This window comes from Mycteria americana, chromosome 1 (assembly GCF_035582795.1).
Source record: "Mycteria americana isolate JAX WOST 10 ecotype Jacksonville Zoo and Gardens chromosome 1, USCA_MyAme_1.0, whole genome shotgun sequence".
Lineage (NCBI taxonomy): Eukaryota > Metazoa > Chordata > Aves > Ciconiiformes > Ciconiidae > Mycteria > Mycteria americana.
Window position 1 is genome coordinate 56,875,280 of NC_134365.1, and position 16,442 is coordinate 56,891,721.

At 46.6% G+C, this 16,442-nt stretch overlaps 1 protein-coding gene across 2 annotated transcripts in view; it reads right to left on the bottom strand.

Annotated features, from left to right (window-relative positions):
* EP300 (EP300 lysine acetyltransferase) overlaps positions 1 to 6,470 on the bottom strand; it is a 65,318-nt gene extending 58,848 nt beyond the window's left edge. Inside the window, exon 1 of one of the 2 annotated variants that reach the window (XM_075499946.1) lies at positions 5,153 to 6,470. In XM_075499946.1, coding sequence (XP_075356061.1) covers positions 5,153 to 5,246 — 94 coding nt within the window. In that variant the 5' untranslated portion in view covers positions 5,247 to 6,470. The remainder of the gene's footprint in view (positions 1 to 5,152) is intronic. The other variant, XM_075499955.1, reaches the window with a different exon arrangement.
* Positions 6,471 to 16,442: the final 9,972 nt, after the last annotated feature.

The window sequence follows — 16,442 nt, forward strand, 5'->3', positions numbered from 1 at the left end:
CAAAAGTTTTCCCTGCAATATCAAACTCGTGATTCTGTATTTTTAAATTGCAAGTGTAAACTGGTTTTCTAGTCTCTAAGGTTTTTTATTTGTAAGGGCTCAAGATTCAGTTTTACATCATGGTATGTACAGTCCTTGTGTTGCAGTGGATATTTTTTTAAAAAGATTAGGTACCTTTCTAACACTGCTCAGAAAAAGTACATACATATGTCAAAGACACACACACAATCCATGTGGTGAAAGGGGCAAAAAAAGCAGAGATACAGCAGTTTGGAAATCTACAAGGTTCAAAAGTCTGCAAGATTTTCTTTTAAAAAGTTACTAAGCACCATATGAATGATCGGTTTACTTTAAGGAAAATCTTGCAGACTTAAATTCTCTTAATTTAAATTTATTCCTAATGCAGTTACTTCGAGAACCTACTCAGCTACAAGGCAAAGATCCCCATTTTTGCCACGCAAGCATCCACCACAGCAATACTTGATTTACAGTATATGTAATCCATCAAACCATATTTTAAGGCACCTCTCATCTCAGAACAACTAATACTTGGGGAAAAAAACAGAAAAAAAAAGCGGCTCTCAACAACAACAGATAAAAATATTTAACTGATAGCTGCAAGTTAAATGTAGCTAATGACTTGGTGTTAAACATTACCCAGAAAACAGATTTGTGAAAAGTAGTTGAAAGTAGTATATACAAACGGGGGTGTGTGTGCATGTGTGTGCGTGCGTGTGCGTGTGTAACCCATAGCTGTCTGAAAACAGAATAGAACACCGCACATATGCCTCTGGAAAAGGCAGTGAGGCAAGATTAATATGATTCATTGCAAGCAAAGAAACATCCTGATACATTTGGAACAAATGAAAGATGAGCATCAGTCAAAATTGCAGTAGTCCAGGCAAGAAGTTTTGTTACAAGTCTTAGACCTTTGATGTAAGGGAGAGTAAAATTTTAAAGGTCACAAGCAGTTCCTGAAAAAAAACACACAAACTTTACAAAAGACAGGTACTGAAAGGGAGATTGAAGATATGCTATTACTCAGAATACTTTTGGGTATACCGAAGGATGTCAAGGCACATACCACAAATACGTACACTGATCTCTGATATAACACACGTGCCAACTAATTGTAGAAAACTGACTTCCCATGTTACAGCAAGCCAGAAACACTAAGCACTTAAAGTCCTATTTTTGGATCTAGCAACCCAAAGACATGATACCATACAACCACACTGCAGCAGAGAGTATGCTCCATTTTTATTCCTTGATGAAACACAGCAGTTCTGAACCCAGAGCCCGAAAAGCTTTCCTAGTTCACAGAAAACGGGTTATTTCTAAGGGGGGGGGGGGGGGGGGGGGCTGTAAATCATGATTAAACTCTCCCTTCCTGAATATACCACATAGAAATCTGTATGTGGCAATTTCAACGCACCTGCATTACTGCAGGAAAAATTGAGGGGTTCACAAATAAAAAGCCCCCTGCCCACCCCCCACCCCCCCCATCACTGGTTTAAGGCATCCAGTTAAAATGTATCTTTATGAAAGACTTCCACTCATTTACTCAAGGAGATAACTCTTCAGGATGCACTCAAATTATTCTGTTATAGTGGGGGGAAAAAATAGACTGCTGTACACCAGTTTGCTAATACAATGTTTAAGAAAGTCTTGTTATCTAGGCGCAACACATCAAAACAGTGTTTCTACCAGTAAGGAAAAGTAAGCAAAATGAGCTACACTGGCAAAGTATTTATGTCAGTGTAACCATGCTAGTACAGAAGAGCTGTGTCAAAAACCTCACATCCCATACTAAGGATACTGTACCAACAAAAGGTGACTCCACTGTAGAGCTGCAATAGTCTTAAGAAAACTTAACATCTGGACAAGATAATGTATAATTACCATTCTTCTTTGCAACAAATTTAACATTTAAATTGAAAAAAGTTGTAGAAAAACCTCTGGCAGTTTAAGGGAATCCACACAGTCCTGCTCCTGAAGCTATTCTAGAACTACACAACATTTAAGAAAAAAAATGAGACCATCCAAAAATTCTAATATACTAAACAACACCGATAATACCAAGACTTTCTAAATTACTTAAAAATGTTTATTACAAAATGTGCTACAAACCTTTCAGCTTCCCTGTAAGTCTAAGTTATTCTTAACTCCTAAAGAAGGGATTGGCACTAATAAAGCAACTCAAAACTACGCTAATGCAGTATGTTCTACGGCAAAGAAAATTCTGAGCTGGGAACACATGAACCATTTAAGACTTTTAAGACAGAAGGAGATGCAGCACTGCAACAACAGTGGGAAATGCAGCTATATTTGGCTGCTGCCAATAAATCAAGCGTATTGGGACAATCTTTGCCGACTTCTTTTTAAAAGAAAACCACCAACGTTTGAGTTTAGTATATTCCAAGCCCAGAATATCAGCATCATCCAGGTCTACAGTGAAAGCATAAGTGAATTAGAGACTCAGCTTAGTCTTCAATATAAATACACTTAACACCTGCAAGTTTGAGAATAAGTTAACTAGAGTCAGTCATTGTTTTTAGGCATCTAACAAGCTAAAAGAGTATTTCAAATTAAGAAATTAGTCAAAAAGTTAACAGCAAGAGACACACCGAAAGATCCACTACACACATGTGCTGGAAAAAGTTTCACCAACAGCACAAGTTTCTTACCTTTCTCCTTCCCTTTCTCTAATGATGCGTGAATCTAACAGTTTTAGAAAGAGTGCTTGAGTAAGTACATAAGCACCATGTTATTTATTTTCTATAATTAACTAAGGAGTGGGGACAACACAACAGATTCTATAAGTGGAACTGACTTAATGAAATCTGTTTGCAGTATTTCAAAGCAAATTTAAGGAGCAAATAGGTTAAAAAATGTAAACTTCAAAGCAGTTTCCCACAACAGCAAAAGTGGGAGAAAAAAAAATTGCAGTCTCTCAAGCAGCAAATGAAAAAATATAACCCTCAAAACACATTTACTGGTTAAGAGGTTTGATTTTATTTAATTAGAGAAACAGATATGATATCATATTAAAAAACACAGAAAATGGAACTGTCCCAAATCCAGGTAATAAGTTGTCAACAAAAAAAAAAAAAAATCCAGAAGAGTAAGAATCCTTTAATAGTTTTTACATAGCACATATAAAGTGTTCCCACCACTATAAACCTCTGCATAGCTATCAGGTGATGCCAATCTCAATCACTTTGAGAAAAATTAACTCATTTGTGTACTACTGAAACTGTCCAACAATCCCTAGTGTTTCACCGTAACTAAAAAGTTAATTTATTAAGCTGCCCAGAAAGCTAATAATTAAAACAGACTAAGTATTCTGTGAAAATCTACACCTGTTAAACTGAAATACATTCAAAAATTATCCAAACCTTATTTGATCACAAATGTCTTAACTTAGATACGTGCATTCACCTGAATCAAAATACACCTTTAACTTTCATATTTTTCAAGTATCAGGACTTCTCTCACAAAATACATTTTTATTTCACCTCTCTAAATAGAGCAAGATAACCACCATCAAGACAAATTAAAAATGGTTACTACTGAATTAAGTACTGGTTTCCAAGTCTAGCTAGAGCTAGTTCTTGGGGTTTTGTGCTAAAGAGCAGCTTCTCCAACCCTCTTCTACTCTCTGACTAGAGACCTGTTGATATTAGGAATAGTCATATCCTCCCAGTTACAACATAATATTGCCTATATCTAATATGCTCTAAAAGTTACACACAAACTTTTCAAAACTAACACGTCATTCACCAAAAACAGAGAAGGCAAAAATCAAAATTTTGAAGATGATTCCAAGTAGAATCACATCCACTGGTCAACCAAAAACCAGCTACTAAAACCTTCTGTTTACTGTCAAATGAGGAGGTTTTTTTTTTTAAAAAAAAAAAACCAACCCAACTCTTTCCTTCTTCTTGCCAGCTGTAACTGCATTGAACAAGACCACCGGTGGCATCAGAAATGCCACCATTCACTAGACTTTGGCAGGAGGAGGCCTCCTCCATATCCCATAGGCTAAGAAGATCTAAAGTGAGTTCAAAGAAACTCCTGCAAGACAGGTAACCAAGTACTCTCATAGCAAAATGACACCAAATACTCATCTGCTTCACAAGAAGCATTAAAAAGCTGAACAGCCCTTTGTTACTCCCTCCCCCCACCCAGTACAACCAGTTCATATTTGCTAGGGATTGGGACACCTACGATTTCCAACCTCTAGCTTGCCTTCACAGCATCCCTGAAGACCTTTGCAGGACTGCAGAGAAGCCCCTTTATCTTCACAGCCCTTAAGTCTACAGGGGAATTTCAGACATTTTGGTCTCGCAGCAAAGAAATGGGAGATGCAAGATGAACTGCACTCCATATTGATTCTTAATGCAAATAAGGTGAAATAACATTTCATTTCTAAGAAGGTAAGAGTCTCGATAAACCTTATGCCCCAAGCTTGGGATCTGGATTTTGGTTTTAGCTGGTTTTTCCTAAAGTCGATGGACTGCTTGAATCAGAAAAGCAGGTTTTAGATATCCTTCTGCAGGGAAGAGTAAGAAGAATTGTAAAAAGTAAATCAGATAAGCAGACTGCATGTAAGAAGAGAATAGAAAAATCGCAGAGAAATAAATCTCGTTCTAAACGAGCTGTAGAAAAACCTTGTATATGCAAAATAAAATAAGAAACAAGACACATTTGTGTGTACGAACATACACACGTAATTCAACAATAAAGTGTACAAAAGCATCATCTTTAGCACTATTTCGTATTTGTGCAATTGGCATTAAAGGCATATGCTTAGCAAGGAGCTCAGTAATAACTACTATTGTGAAACACACGAAAATGACAAACTGTTAAGTCTTATCTGCAGTTGATTAAAAGCACAATAAACTGCACAGCTTTGCTTTCAATCACTTCCAAAAAACCAGAAGGGCAGAAACACCCGAACACCCTCCCTATGCCATTAACGCCACTAGGTTCAAACGGAGCGAAAACGGGAGAAACAAGACAGAAAGGACGAAGGCAGGCACGAGTTAACAGCAGCAAAAGGGAGGAGGAGATTTAGGCAGAAGAGGGGAGAAAAGGGCAGTAATTGCGGCACCGAGAGGTGGGGAGGGCCTGGGCCCCCGAGACTGACCTGTGCCGTCGCTGGCGGACACGGAGAGCGCCGGTGAGGAGAGTTTAGGCCGCTTGGCTGAAGGCGGGCCCGGCTCCACCACATTCTCGGCCATTTTTAATTCTTTTTTAGACAATCACTCAGAGCAGAGAGACGGTGGGGGGTGAACCCCAAAACCTTCACCTTCTTCTCGGGCCCCGAGTCGGCTGAAGAACAACAATAACGCCGAGAGCGAGCGAGGAGGACCTGGCGGAGGAGGGGGGCCAAGTTCCCCTTTTTCTGCCCCTCGGGCTCCGGGAGGGCGGCAGCGGAGGAGCGGGGAGAAGGTGGGAGCTGGGGCGGGGGGGGAAGAGGCCTCTTCCCCCAGGCGAAAGGGCTGAGCGAAGATGGGAAGAGCAGGTAAAGCCCCCGCCAAAGGAAAAAAAAATTAAAAAAAAAAAAAAAGAGGCTGGTGGGTTTTGGGGTTTTTTTTCAGTAAAATTAATCCCGGCTGTTGTGCTGCTGGTGCTTCCTTGCCGCCGCCACCATCATCATCTTCATCCTTCGGGGGGTCTCCTCCTCCTGCTGCTGCCTCCTCACCGCCGCCATCAGCCTCTTCCTCCTCGGCGCCGTCCTCCTCCTCCTCATCGCCACAAGGAGGCGGGCGAAGGAGGGGAGAGGAGGAGGAAAAAAGAAAAAAAGATCACCGTCCTCTAGCAGCAGCTCCTTCCCCCTCCAACACCACCCTGCAAAAAAATACCCACCGCCAGCGACAGGGCTGGGGGGGAGGTGGCGGGGAGAGAGGCAAGGCGTGCGCGGGGACCCCAGCTCCACTCGCTTCTTCCTCGCCCGTCGCTAATGGCTGCAGAAAAGGGAGCTGTAAGGATGAGGAGGGTGAGGATAAGTCCCAGGAGTCTCCGCTTCACATCTTGTTGTGCAGGGAAGGAGGAGGGGTTGTTGTCCTGATGGAGGCAGCACCGATCGCGGGATGGGAAGGTGGGGGGCGGGTTTCAACACCCTCTCTGCCCCCCCCCCTTCTTCTCTTCTTTCCCCTTCCTCTTTCTCTCGCTCTCAGTAGCAGGCTGCCCCCCCCTCCGGCGCAGGCAGAGGGGCCGATCCCACAGCAGCGGCAGGAGGAGGAGGAGGAGGAGGAAGAAGCCGGCCCCTCCCCCCCTCTCTGCCTACCTTCCCCCCTCCCGGGCGGCCGAGGATGGTTGCGAGCGCTGGCGCCGGGCAGGGAGGGGGCTGCCCGTCTCCGCTCCCGCGGATCCACGGGCTATGCGGGGCGCGGAAAGCGAGGGAGAAAAACCTCGGCCGCTGCGCGGCCGCGGCGGGGACTCCCTCTTCCCTCTGCGAGGGTGGGGAAGGAAGCGAAGAGGTTGGTAGTCGGGGGGGAGGGGGAGGCCGGTCAGCGACCCCTCCGAGAAAAGGAGGGGAGAAAAATTAAAATAATAAAATAGGAGAAAAATTACGGCGGGGGACTCGCCCCGGGGTGGGTTAAATGGCCAGGAGGGGGTCCTCGGCGCTTCCCGGCGGGGGGGGGGGGGGGGGGTGGGGCGGGACGGCGCAGGCAGCGCGGGGGCCGAGCGCAGGCTCCCTACTGCCCCTGCCTGGCGCTCGGCGGCGGCCCGGCTGCGGCCGCTCCTGTGGCGTGTGTGGCGGAGCGGGCAGAAGCGGGGACGGAGGGGAGCGGGGGAGAGAAAAGAAGTCGGGGAGAAGGAGAAGAGAGAAAAGGAGAGAGAGAGGAGAGAGAAGGGACGGGCAGGCTGGGGGGGGAGGGGGGGGGGGCGTCTCGGCTCCTCGCTTCTCTCCCCGTCCCCTGGCCGGGCCCCTGGGTCTCTCTGCGCTGCCCTCCCCCTGGCTCGCCCCGTCCGGCTCGGCCTCTCGCTCTCGCTCCCTCCCTCAGTCGCTCACACACAAACAAAATGGCGGCTGTTGTTTCTTCACTCTCCCGAGTCCTCGGAGGGAAGCGAGCGGCGGCGGCGGCGGCCGGAAATGAGCCAAGAGAAAAAAGGGGGCGGGGCCAGGCCTGGGGGCGGGGCCAGGCGGCGCTGGCGCACACAATGGAACGCGGGGGGCTGGCGTGACGCGGGGGGGTAGGGGAGTGGACCCGCCCAGCCGCCGTCACGAGACTGCGCCTGTCCAATCAGCGCCCGCCTCTCGCTGGGCTCTTCCGCAAACTGCCTTGGCTCCGCCCCTTAAAGGCGAAGGCGTTTTTTAATTAAAAAAAAAAAAAAAAGCTCCTTCTTCCTCCTCCTTCCTCCGCCCCTCACGCTCTTTTCTGTCGGCCGAAAAGTGCACGGCGGCGGCCCGGGGGAGGCCGGCCGTAACCTGCCGCCCAGGGCAGGCAGGGAGGCGGCCGCTCCACCCCGCCGCGCTCCCCGGTACCCGCGGCCCGGCCCGGTGGGCTGAGGGGCCGGCGGGCGGAGCGGGTTTCTCCCGCCGCGGCCCTCCCTCACCCTCACGGGTGTCGGCGCCCGGTCGTTTCCCCGCCGTGCCGGCGGGCGGGGCGCTCCTCCCGCCGGTGCTGGGCCTTGCTGCGCCACAGACATGGCAGCCCGGGCCAGGAGGCAGGCCCCGGGGCGGCGCGGCGCCTGGGCGGGGGTACAGCCCTCCCCGGCCTGGGAGAAGCCGGGATGGGGAGCAGCACCCCGGTCCGCTGGCAACCGGGCAGCGGCCGCACAGACCCCCAAGGCCCGGCGGGCGGTGAATGTACGCGATCTAGAGACGCCCCTTTACATACAGCTTAACTCGGGGCTGCGAGAGCTGCCGCAGGTTTCCATCGACGTTAAAAAAATTTCAAAAAACCCCAAACACAACCCCCCCACCGCTTTATGCCAAAGGGTAAATAAACGCACAAAATACACCCTTTACGCAAAAAAACCCCGTGTGTGCTGGAGAAGGAGGCAGGAGCATTAACGCGGTACAGCAGCGTCCTGAAAACGCACCTGCTCGTCCGAGGCTGGGCATGGGCCGACTCTCGGGCTGCGGGTAGGGACAGGTCATATTTACGTCGTCCGTCGTAAGCCTTCGCGGCCCCTGAGCCCTTTCAGAGCTTAGTGAGGATTACTGACCCTCCAAGAGTTTTCCTCAAATCTTTAAGGGCTCATCAGCCATCATTAGCAAGGAAATACCCCATCCCGGCTTTTCCCTTCGGTGTGTTTGGGCTCTTTCGGGCCGTACACCGTTAGGGGATAGGATTGGAAGGGATAGGATTGGAAGGATGCGTATGTTTGTGACGGAAAAAGCAGTTTTATTTCATCCAAGCGGGGTGTTTGCGAGGATTTCTGTCACCACCCACCTGCAGGTCTGAGCTTTCCGCAATCCTGCGTGTAAAAACCGAAGCAGGTATTTGGGAAGAGCCTAGTCTAAACACCAGAATAAATACCACAAGCGATGAGAGAAAGCATGAGCGGAGATTCACAGCCCTGTAACAGTTATCCACCGGCTCCCTCACACACTCCCACACTTCAGCTTCCCTTGTTTGGGCTTTATTTCCAGCAAGATTGCTGTTATCTCCCCCGGCACAAAAGGGAAAACGCAAATAGGGTTACACTCAAACCGCTCCAGAAATGCTTAAAAGATTGTACATGTATTAGCCGTCTGGAAAAGTCTTGGAGCCGTAGGAAGTGTGCAAATCTATATGTTTTAAAAGAGAGGTGGAGAGAGAGTTGCAAGGACAAATAAGCGATAGGAAAATAGTCTGGAGAGCAGCAAGTCTCAGAACTAAAGCTGTCGGGGTTAACAGCACCAAACCTAACAGCATCACCTTAGAAACGATGTTATGGTTCTCACAGGTTTTTTGCCTCTTATTGCTACTAAATTGCCCAAAATATTCCAGTTATAGAAGCCTTGTATTACCTCCATTTATTTATTTTGTCAGATTGACTGTTTCCGTTGCTTGTGAAGCACTTTTTTTTAACACAGCTGAGACTACTTTTAACTTTTTTTTTTGAAGTCTCCTTAGACTTAAAAGTTGACTGAAATAAGACTGTATAAGGTTTTCAGACTCTCTAGAGGCCCTTAATCCATAGTTCAAGAAGGAATTAGTGCCAGCTTTATAAAGACACCAAGGTGCACATAAACACCTAAATGCTTTTAAAAGCCAGGCCCTTACTAAACAACAAGTTTGGAGGAAAGCAGATGTTTCAAATAAGAGTTTCATGACACTAGTTCCTATCTAGAGACTTGATCCTACCAATAGTTGCATGTGTGCTTAGTTTTATATAGCACATAGTTCCACTGAAATCGCGCTGTGCTACTCGCCATAGTAAAACTAAGCACATGTGTGCTTGCTGGAGCACAGCCTGAGAGATAAAAGTTAAAGAATTGGGTAGTTATTTGCTACTCTGGAGAGTATCATATGAGTCGGTTTTGTTAAGTACTAGAAAAATCTGACAAACAAAATAAAGTCCTTTTTTTTTTTGGTGCAGCTTCCCCTCTGCTCTGGCTACCTGTTTATCTACCCTTTCAATGAGTTCACGGAAGCGTACCTGAACTGTGGGAAACGCATACCCTTTGGTGAATGCTACCGAACTAGCATGTCTTCTGAATATGAATTACAGATATAAGTAATTAACCGATATATTAGTAAAACCATACCTCTGCCTTAGAAGCTTCACAACCAGTAGAATATCTTAGTTCTTTACATATTAGAAAGTCATATTCAGATAGCTTTCCATATTAGAGACGTGAATGCAAGGTGAAGTATATGAAAAAATAAATAGAAAAGAATGCTACTTGTGTTTTTTTCTCTAAAAGAAGGTCATCTAAAACAAGAGAAGGAGGAAGAAAAAGGAAAACCCAGGAAAATAACTTTAAGATAAATCCACTATATACATAAACAAAAAAAATCCCTGCAGCATCTGTTAATTTTTCTAAAAACACTGCAGTTTTCTTAAATGAACCTTAGTACATACACACAACCAACTGTTGCTAAATGCTATCTGCCAAAACAATAACATACAAAATTACTGGAAAGCAATAACAGAACACAAAGCATACTAAGAAGCAAATACATAAACCTACACAAATAAAACCAGGAAAGGATTATACTATTAGAAGTAAAACAAACATATTTACCCAGCAACTGCTGCTCCTTGCCTCAGTTTCCCCATTCTTACAGCAAGGATAGTAGTATTTATTCCTTGAAAATAATACCCAGAAGAATTAATTAGCTCGTTATTGCCAGTAATTACAGCAGTCATTATGTACTTTGAGATAACTGGATGAAAGTACTGTAAGTCCCATTAAAATGAGAATCTGCTCAGGAAAGCAATAAGAAGAGGAATGCAGGGCCTTGGACTTTTATCATGGGATCTCGTTTGGCCTTAGCTGGTAGTTCCCGAAACGTGTAAGCATGGCCAGCTGTTTTGAGGGCTACAAGGAACAAGACAAGATTGCCTTGTACTGCGAGGGTCAACGCGATGCCCAGAGCTCAGCATCCCAGGGTCAGCGAGAGGAGCAGGCAGAGGAATAATCACGTCCCTCAGCTCGGAGGGAGCTGGGGCTGTGGCCTTCCCCTTCCAGCTGCTGGATGGAGAAGCAGCGTGTGATCTCCAAGTCACCGACCGACCCCTCCCTAAAGCCGTTCGGGAAATCACTTATACTAAATAAAAATTCCCCGCTCCCCTTCGGCAGGATTTGCCCTGCAGCCCTGAGGCCACGCAAGCGTCTCCGAAAGAGGGGGGCTCATGAGATGGGAGGCAGGAGCCGGGGACGGGGCACTCCCCATCTTCTCAGCCCTGTTTCTGCCTGCAGTTTCCAGCTGTATTATCTTTTTTCCTGAGCTTTCCAGGGCCGTTGCCCGTGGCTGGCAGGTAATTTCTCTGGTTCCACATCTACCTTCTGCCGCCGCAGCTCTCTGCTCACACAGCACCGTTCCCGGGGAGCGAAGGAGGAATGAACCCCTTCTCCATAGCAGCGGGGAGATCTGCGTGTGGAGGGTCCTTCCTGGCACAGGTCAGAGGGGTGAGGAAATGATTTAAAGCTGCAATTTTTGCAAGTAATGCCAGGGCGCAGCTATATTTCTGGAAAGCAAGAGCCAGCTGTGCCGGAGCAGAGGACATCGCTCAGCACGGCGTCAACATTAAAACCCAGCAGCGTTTTGATAAGAGACAAATTTTATTAAAACCATAAGAAGTAACCGTCCAATAGCTGGTTCTTGCATCTAGCGTATGCATAAAAGAAAGGGCTGGCTTTCTGACAACAAGCAAAATGCTTTCAGTCCTCGGCCCCAGAAACGCAGGCTTCCTCAGTCACACAGTTTTCAATAGCTGCAAACACAGAGTTATGTTGCTAAATGTTAAGGGCTCAGCTGTTTACCAGAAGAATGTTTCCTCCCTGGAACACATGGTTTTGCTTAAAAGAAGTTCTCCGAAAAAAACCCTACTTTATTTCATAGCAAATGCAACATTATAGTCCTAACAAACATGCCATGCAGTCTCCCCTTGCAAGAACGAAATAGAAAAAGAAGACGGAAATTCACCTCTCAATTTAAGAGAGGGGCAGAGGTACACTCTGCCTAGGAAATACTGCAGCTTTGAGGTCTGGTGATCTAAAGCTGAATCTTGTGCTCTGAAATGTATATATCTTCATACATTGTTTTCATATTCTGGTTCACGTTGAAAGCACAAATGTGGAATAGGAGGGAGAGGCTTGCGTGCTCCCCCAGCTTTACCAAGGGCTGGCCAAATCGCTGCCTTTCACTTCCCAGGCTCAGCTCTCCCCTCCCTAACAGGGAGCTGATGCTACTCCCCCCTTACAGAAAGCACATCCGAATCATTAAATGAAAATGTAATGCTCTCATATCTTCTAAATAAAATTACACTGAAATTAATGCATTTACATCAGCAGTTGATTTATCCCAGAGTATTATGGGGACACAAGCAAGAGGTTCTGGAGTGAAAGTATAATATTTTTAATTAAGAGCCCTTGAACTTGCCACATGCTTTGAGCTTGTGGAAGGTGAAAGGATGGCAAATTTCTGAACAACTCAGTCAGCTCAGCACTATATTCACAATGATCTGCTAAAAACGATCATTGTGCAATGGAGCTCAAGCTAACATGGGAAATCTGTGCTGAAAGAATTACAGTTACTGTAACGACCTGGAGGAAGCGCGCTGTTCACATTCTTCTTACTTCTTTTGACTCTGGTATCCAATGGGAAAGTCCTTGATAAGCTTTGTTGTACTGCAGAAGGTATAAACAATGTGCTTTGAAATCTTCTGAGCCTAAACCCAAAACTTATCTTTTCATTTGTTTCCTGAATTGTCTCACAGATACAAATTCACTGTCCACATGTGTTTATAAAGAACAAAATACAATTATTTTGGTTATACCTCCCCTTCCTTTGCTGTTTTTCCATGTAGCGATCCTTAATTCAGATTTTTTTTTTTACGTGCTACAACATTCTTCTATACGCTGAACTGTGATGTGTTGTTTGATGTCTGCAATCAAAATGCAAAGAGGGAAAAAGTAACATTTTTTTCTGATTTATTAGTTTTCATGCTTCAAGATAAAAAGTGATCCCTTCAATGGGGTCAGGCAGGAATTTACTCTGTGGCAGAGAAATGTACTGAATTGAGAGGTTTTCAGTACGGAGGGTATTGGCCTTCTGACAGAGCTAATGGGACCCTGTTGTTCAGGGGATAATACACTTAGTTAATCAACACAATCTGAGCTGTTTTTACAGTTGCCATGGAAGAAAAAATTTCCACAGGAAATATAGGTCTGGTTGTTTTTCTTTTTTTTCTTTTTCTGCTTTTCTCTAAAAAGATATTGTATTTTCTTGGCTTTTTGGCATGCTAGAAAAGGCAATGCCTTCATGAGTGCTTTCCTTCTACACGCAGATAAAAGTCAATAATTAACCACAAACACCAAAAGCCAACGTGATGACTCTGTGTAAAACAATAGGGTTAACCCTCATTTCCTTACCTTCCTAAAATATATGGGCTTATCACTTCTCTTCCCAGAAGTTCCCTCGTGAACCCCAGGTTTCAACACCTGCGAGGTTTTTTTTCTCTTGGTCTCTTCTAGCAAAGGGACACCGACATCAGGCAGCCCTGGACTTTCTGTTCGCATCCTCTGACCGCCCCGTACACGAGACCTGTGAGCCTCAGAGAAGGGAGCATCAGCCCCTGATGGTGCTGTGCTATCAAAAGCCACCAAGAGGGCAGCAAGAAGGCAGAAGCTGTAGCAGCCCCCGGCAGCACGCTTTTCCTCCTGGTGCTCTCACGTTGCCTGAAGCCCTGGAAAGGTCATTTCTGCAGAGCAGGGCTGCTTTGTGAGCTGATTTGTGATATTTACTCCAACCTCTTTCGCTATCTCAGACGCTTTCCCTTTGGTCTCAGGACAGGCACGGGAGAGGGATGCCACGGCACATCCCGGATTAAATGCTCGGAGGTGGACACAAAGAGTCTGTCGGTGGGATGTCAGGGGAGGGCTGGTTGCCCGGTTCAGCGCAGGCACCACGATAAGGATGCAACCACCTGGGAGTAAAGCTGAAAATTTTGAGATGGCTGGACCGGCCATTAAAAAACTTTTATACACCAGCAGGCTGCGATGAGAAGTGAAAGTCGTGGTTGGCACGATATTTTGGCAGCAAGGACTTGTTTATCTTTCGTTAGAGGTGAAGAAACATTTAGGTAACTTTTGGGGGAAGGTAGAGGGTTTTCCTAGTGATCAGAAAAGTAACAATTTCAAGGTTGATGTTACTCCTCTTTTGTCAATATTTATATGACTGCAAATTTGTTGCTATTTAAGAACCGGCTTCAAGACAGCCAAAGTGTGAGATGCACAATCGGCATCACAAAATGACAGAAAGTTTGGTTCCTTCATCACCGTATATGTGACAAGTAAATGTTCTGTGGGAGCGTTTGGGCCTCACACAAAGGGGCTTGGCCATGGCCATTCTGCGTGGTGCTGCAGGGCCAAGCACCAAGCCCCAGGACAAGCTTCCCTGGGCAACCAGGGCACGGAGCTCCCCTGGGCAGAGAAAAATTAGTCATCTCAGCAGGAGAAAAGAGGGTTGTAACATCGACCCCACAGCAAAACCTTGCAACACCATCAACCCCCTGCTTCCGCTGCTGCCGTCCTGCGTGGTGAGCATTGGCCCCATGTTTGAGAATGGAGAGAGGGGACTGTGCCTGGCCACGCTGGCCGTGCTCCCGGTGTGCCTGCCGCCTGCCTCCCCGGGGACATCTTGGTGGTGATGTCTCAAACAGCTGCTCCGGCAAAAAGGACAGTGCTGCTGGGCGTGTGGAGATGCAAAACTTAAAACACCGGAGTGAGCAGTGTAGCGAAAAGTCTGGCGGCTGGATGTGCCGGTTGTCTTGGCAGCTACGCAGGGTTTTTTTCTTGTTGCTCTGCTACATGTAGGCATCTGAATTCCTACTGGAAGGAAACAGAGGTGGCTGAGGCCTCTTGTGATTCTGCAGTTTGCTGGTTCATGTGTCTTCCTATCTGTGGCACTGCCACAGATATGTAAATATATATACGTATACTTATATACCTCGGGGGTATAGAAATGAAATGTGTTTTGTTTAGAATATTCAAGCCATCCCAGCATATTCAGCCCCTGCAAGAAAAATCTTTAACAATTATTTGCACCGAGGTGAGCATCTCTCTGTTCGCAGAGGAGTGCACCAGCTGCCAGAAGGTGAGACACGTGTGGAAGATTCCCTGTTCCCGTGCGAAGGAGCCGAGCCAAGGGCTAACAACGGTGGCCTGACGCTACGATGCGAAGGGCGAGCGTGCCTGTGCTCACGCGCGAGTATCCCGCATCAGTGCAAAACAGGCCCGTGGATTCCTCCGTCCCTACTGGGTATTTCAATTAAAAGCTGGGGAGGAAATCCAAGAAAATGCCTAAAATGGCTTGAGTCCTTCCTCACGATCTGGAAATGGAAGTTGGCGGTGACTAACTCCAGCCCAGCCACCAAACCCCTCCCTCCCCGACTCTGCATCGCTCTGTTCGTTCCCAGCTCCCCTCCTGCCTTTGCAAACAGTCGGCAGTGGAAACAGTGAAGCAGCCTGGCCTCGAATGCCAGGAATGCACGAGCGGTATGCGACTGCAGCAGTGACCGTCATCCACCCGTCCTGGTGTCTAACCTAGGAAGAAGTGATTAAAATCTGACAGGGGCAAGCCTTGATTGTAAGCAGAGGAATGATTTTAAAAGAGGCTGCCACCAAGCCTGGAAACAAAGCCCAATTTAATCCTGCCATTGACTTAAATTGGCTTCAAACCAGGCCTCTAACAGCTTCTCCAGTAAAAAAAAAAAATAAACGCTTGTTTATAATTTTTTAAGCCAGTTCGGGCAATGTCTTCCAACCTCCTCACAAAGCTAACAGATAGCAATATCCATAAAGAACAAGATTAACTAACTCAGTGGTCAGGAAAGCCACATCCCATATTCACTCGCGGTGTGATGGCCTCTGCAATAGGTGCGTTTTTGCTGTTGATTCAGTTGTGATTATGCAGTTGACCTGAATTTGAAAGCATCAACACCAAAAGGAGAGTCACCTGGACGCTGGGACCAGCGGGAGCGTGTGCTCTGATGGTGGGTAACTCCACGGGCACCAGCCCGGTTCCTTCTCTCTCCGTTCACTCCCATCCTGTGCCAAGTGTGAAGTCTCAGCCCTTCTGCGCAAAATTTCTAACTGTCTCGGTGCAAATACCCAATGGAGAGCCTTTTTGTTGGATTTCAGCTGCCGCTTTCCTTCCACCACCCATCCATCTCACATAAAAGTCCATCAAGACTTGCTCGTCGCATGGTACCTACCCCATGGGGGTTGTGATCTCTCCTGGTATCCAAGAACTACAATAATGCTAAAAATAAAGAACAGAATGGGATGCTTATGATCCCAGCAATGTGTTATTCAAAATATTACAGTTTGAAACCTCACCTCTTTCAGTTTACTTTGGTCGCAGCTCTTTCCCCAAGGACTTTAAAAGAGTCAGAGCTCTGCGTGCTCGCAAGTGAAGGCTGAGGGAGGATAAACCACCCAGTGTGGGGCCCGGGATGCCCTGTCCTCTCCTCCTCGGTGGTGCAGTGTGGAGAAAGAAGTCCTCAAAAAGTTTGACCGCTTCTGAGATGAAGCCTTCCATGCCCCTCGTTCAGCAGTGCCGTAGGGTGTCTTTGGGAGGTGCTGGAGACCAAACGTGCTTGGAGATGACTTTATTCACAGGGTGTGCGAGGTGTTGGCTGGAGAGCTGCGGCGCTGAGCTGCCTGCATATGCCTTACCCAAATTCACCGCTGCTCTCAGGTTTGTGACCTCAGTTGCTGTTCAATAGGGTAAACCTACCTTGGATATTCCCTGCAGAGGTAATTAAAA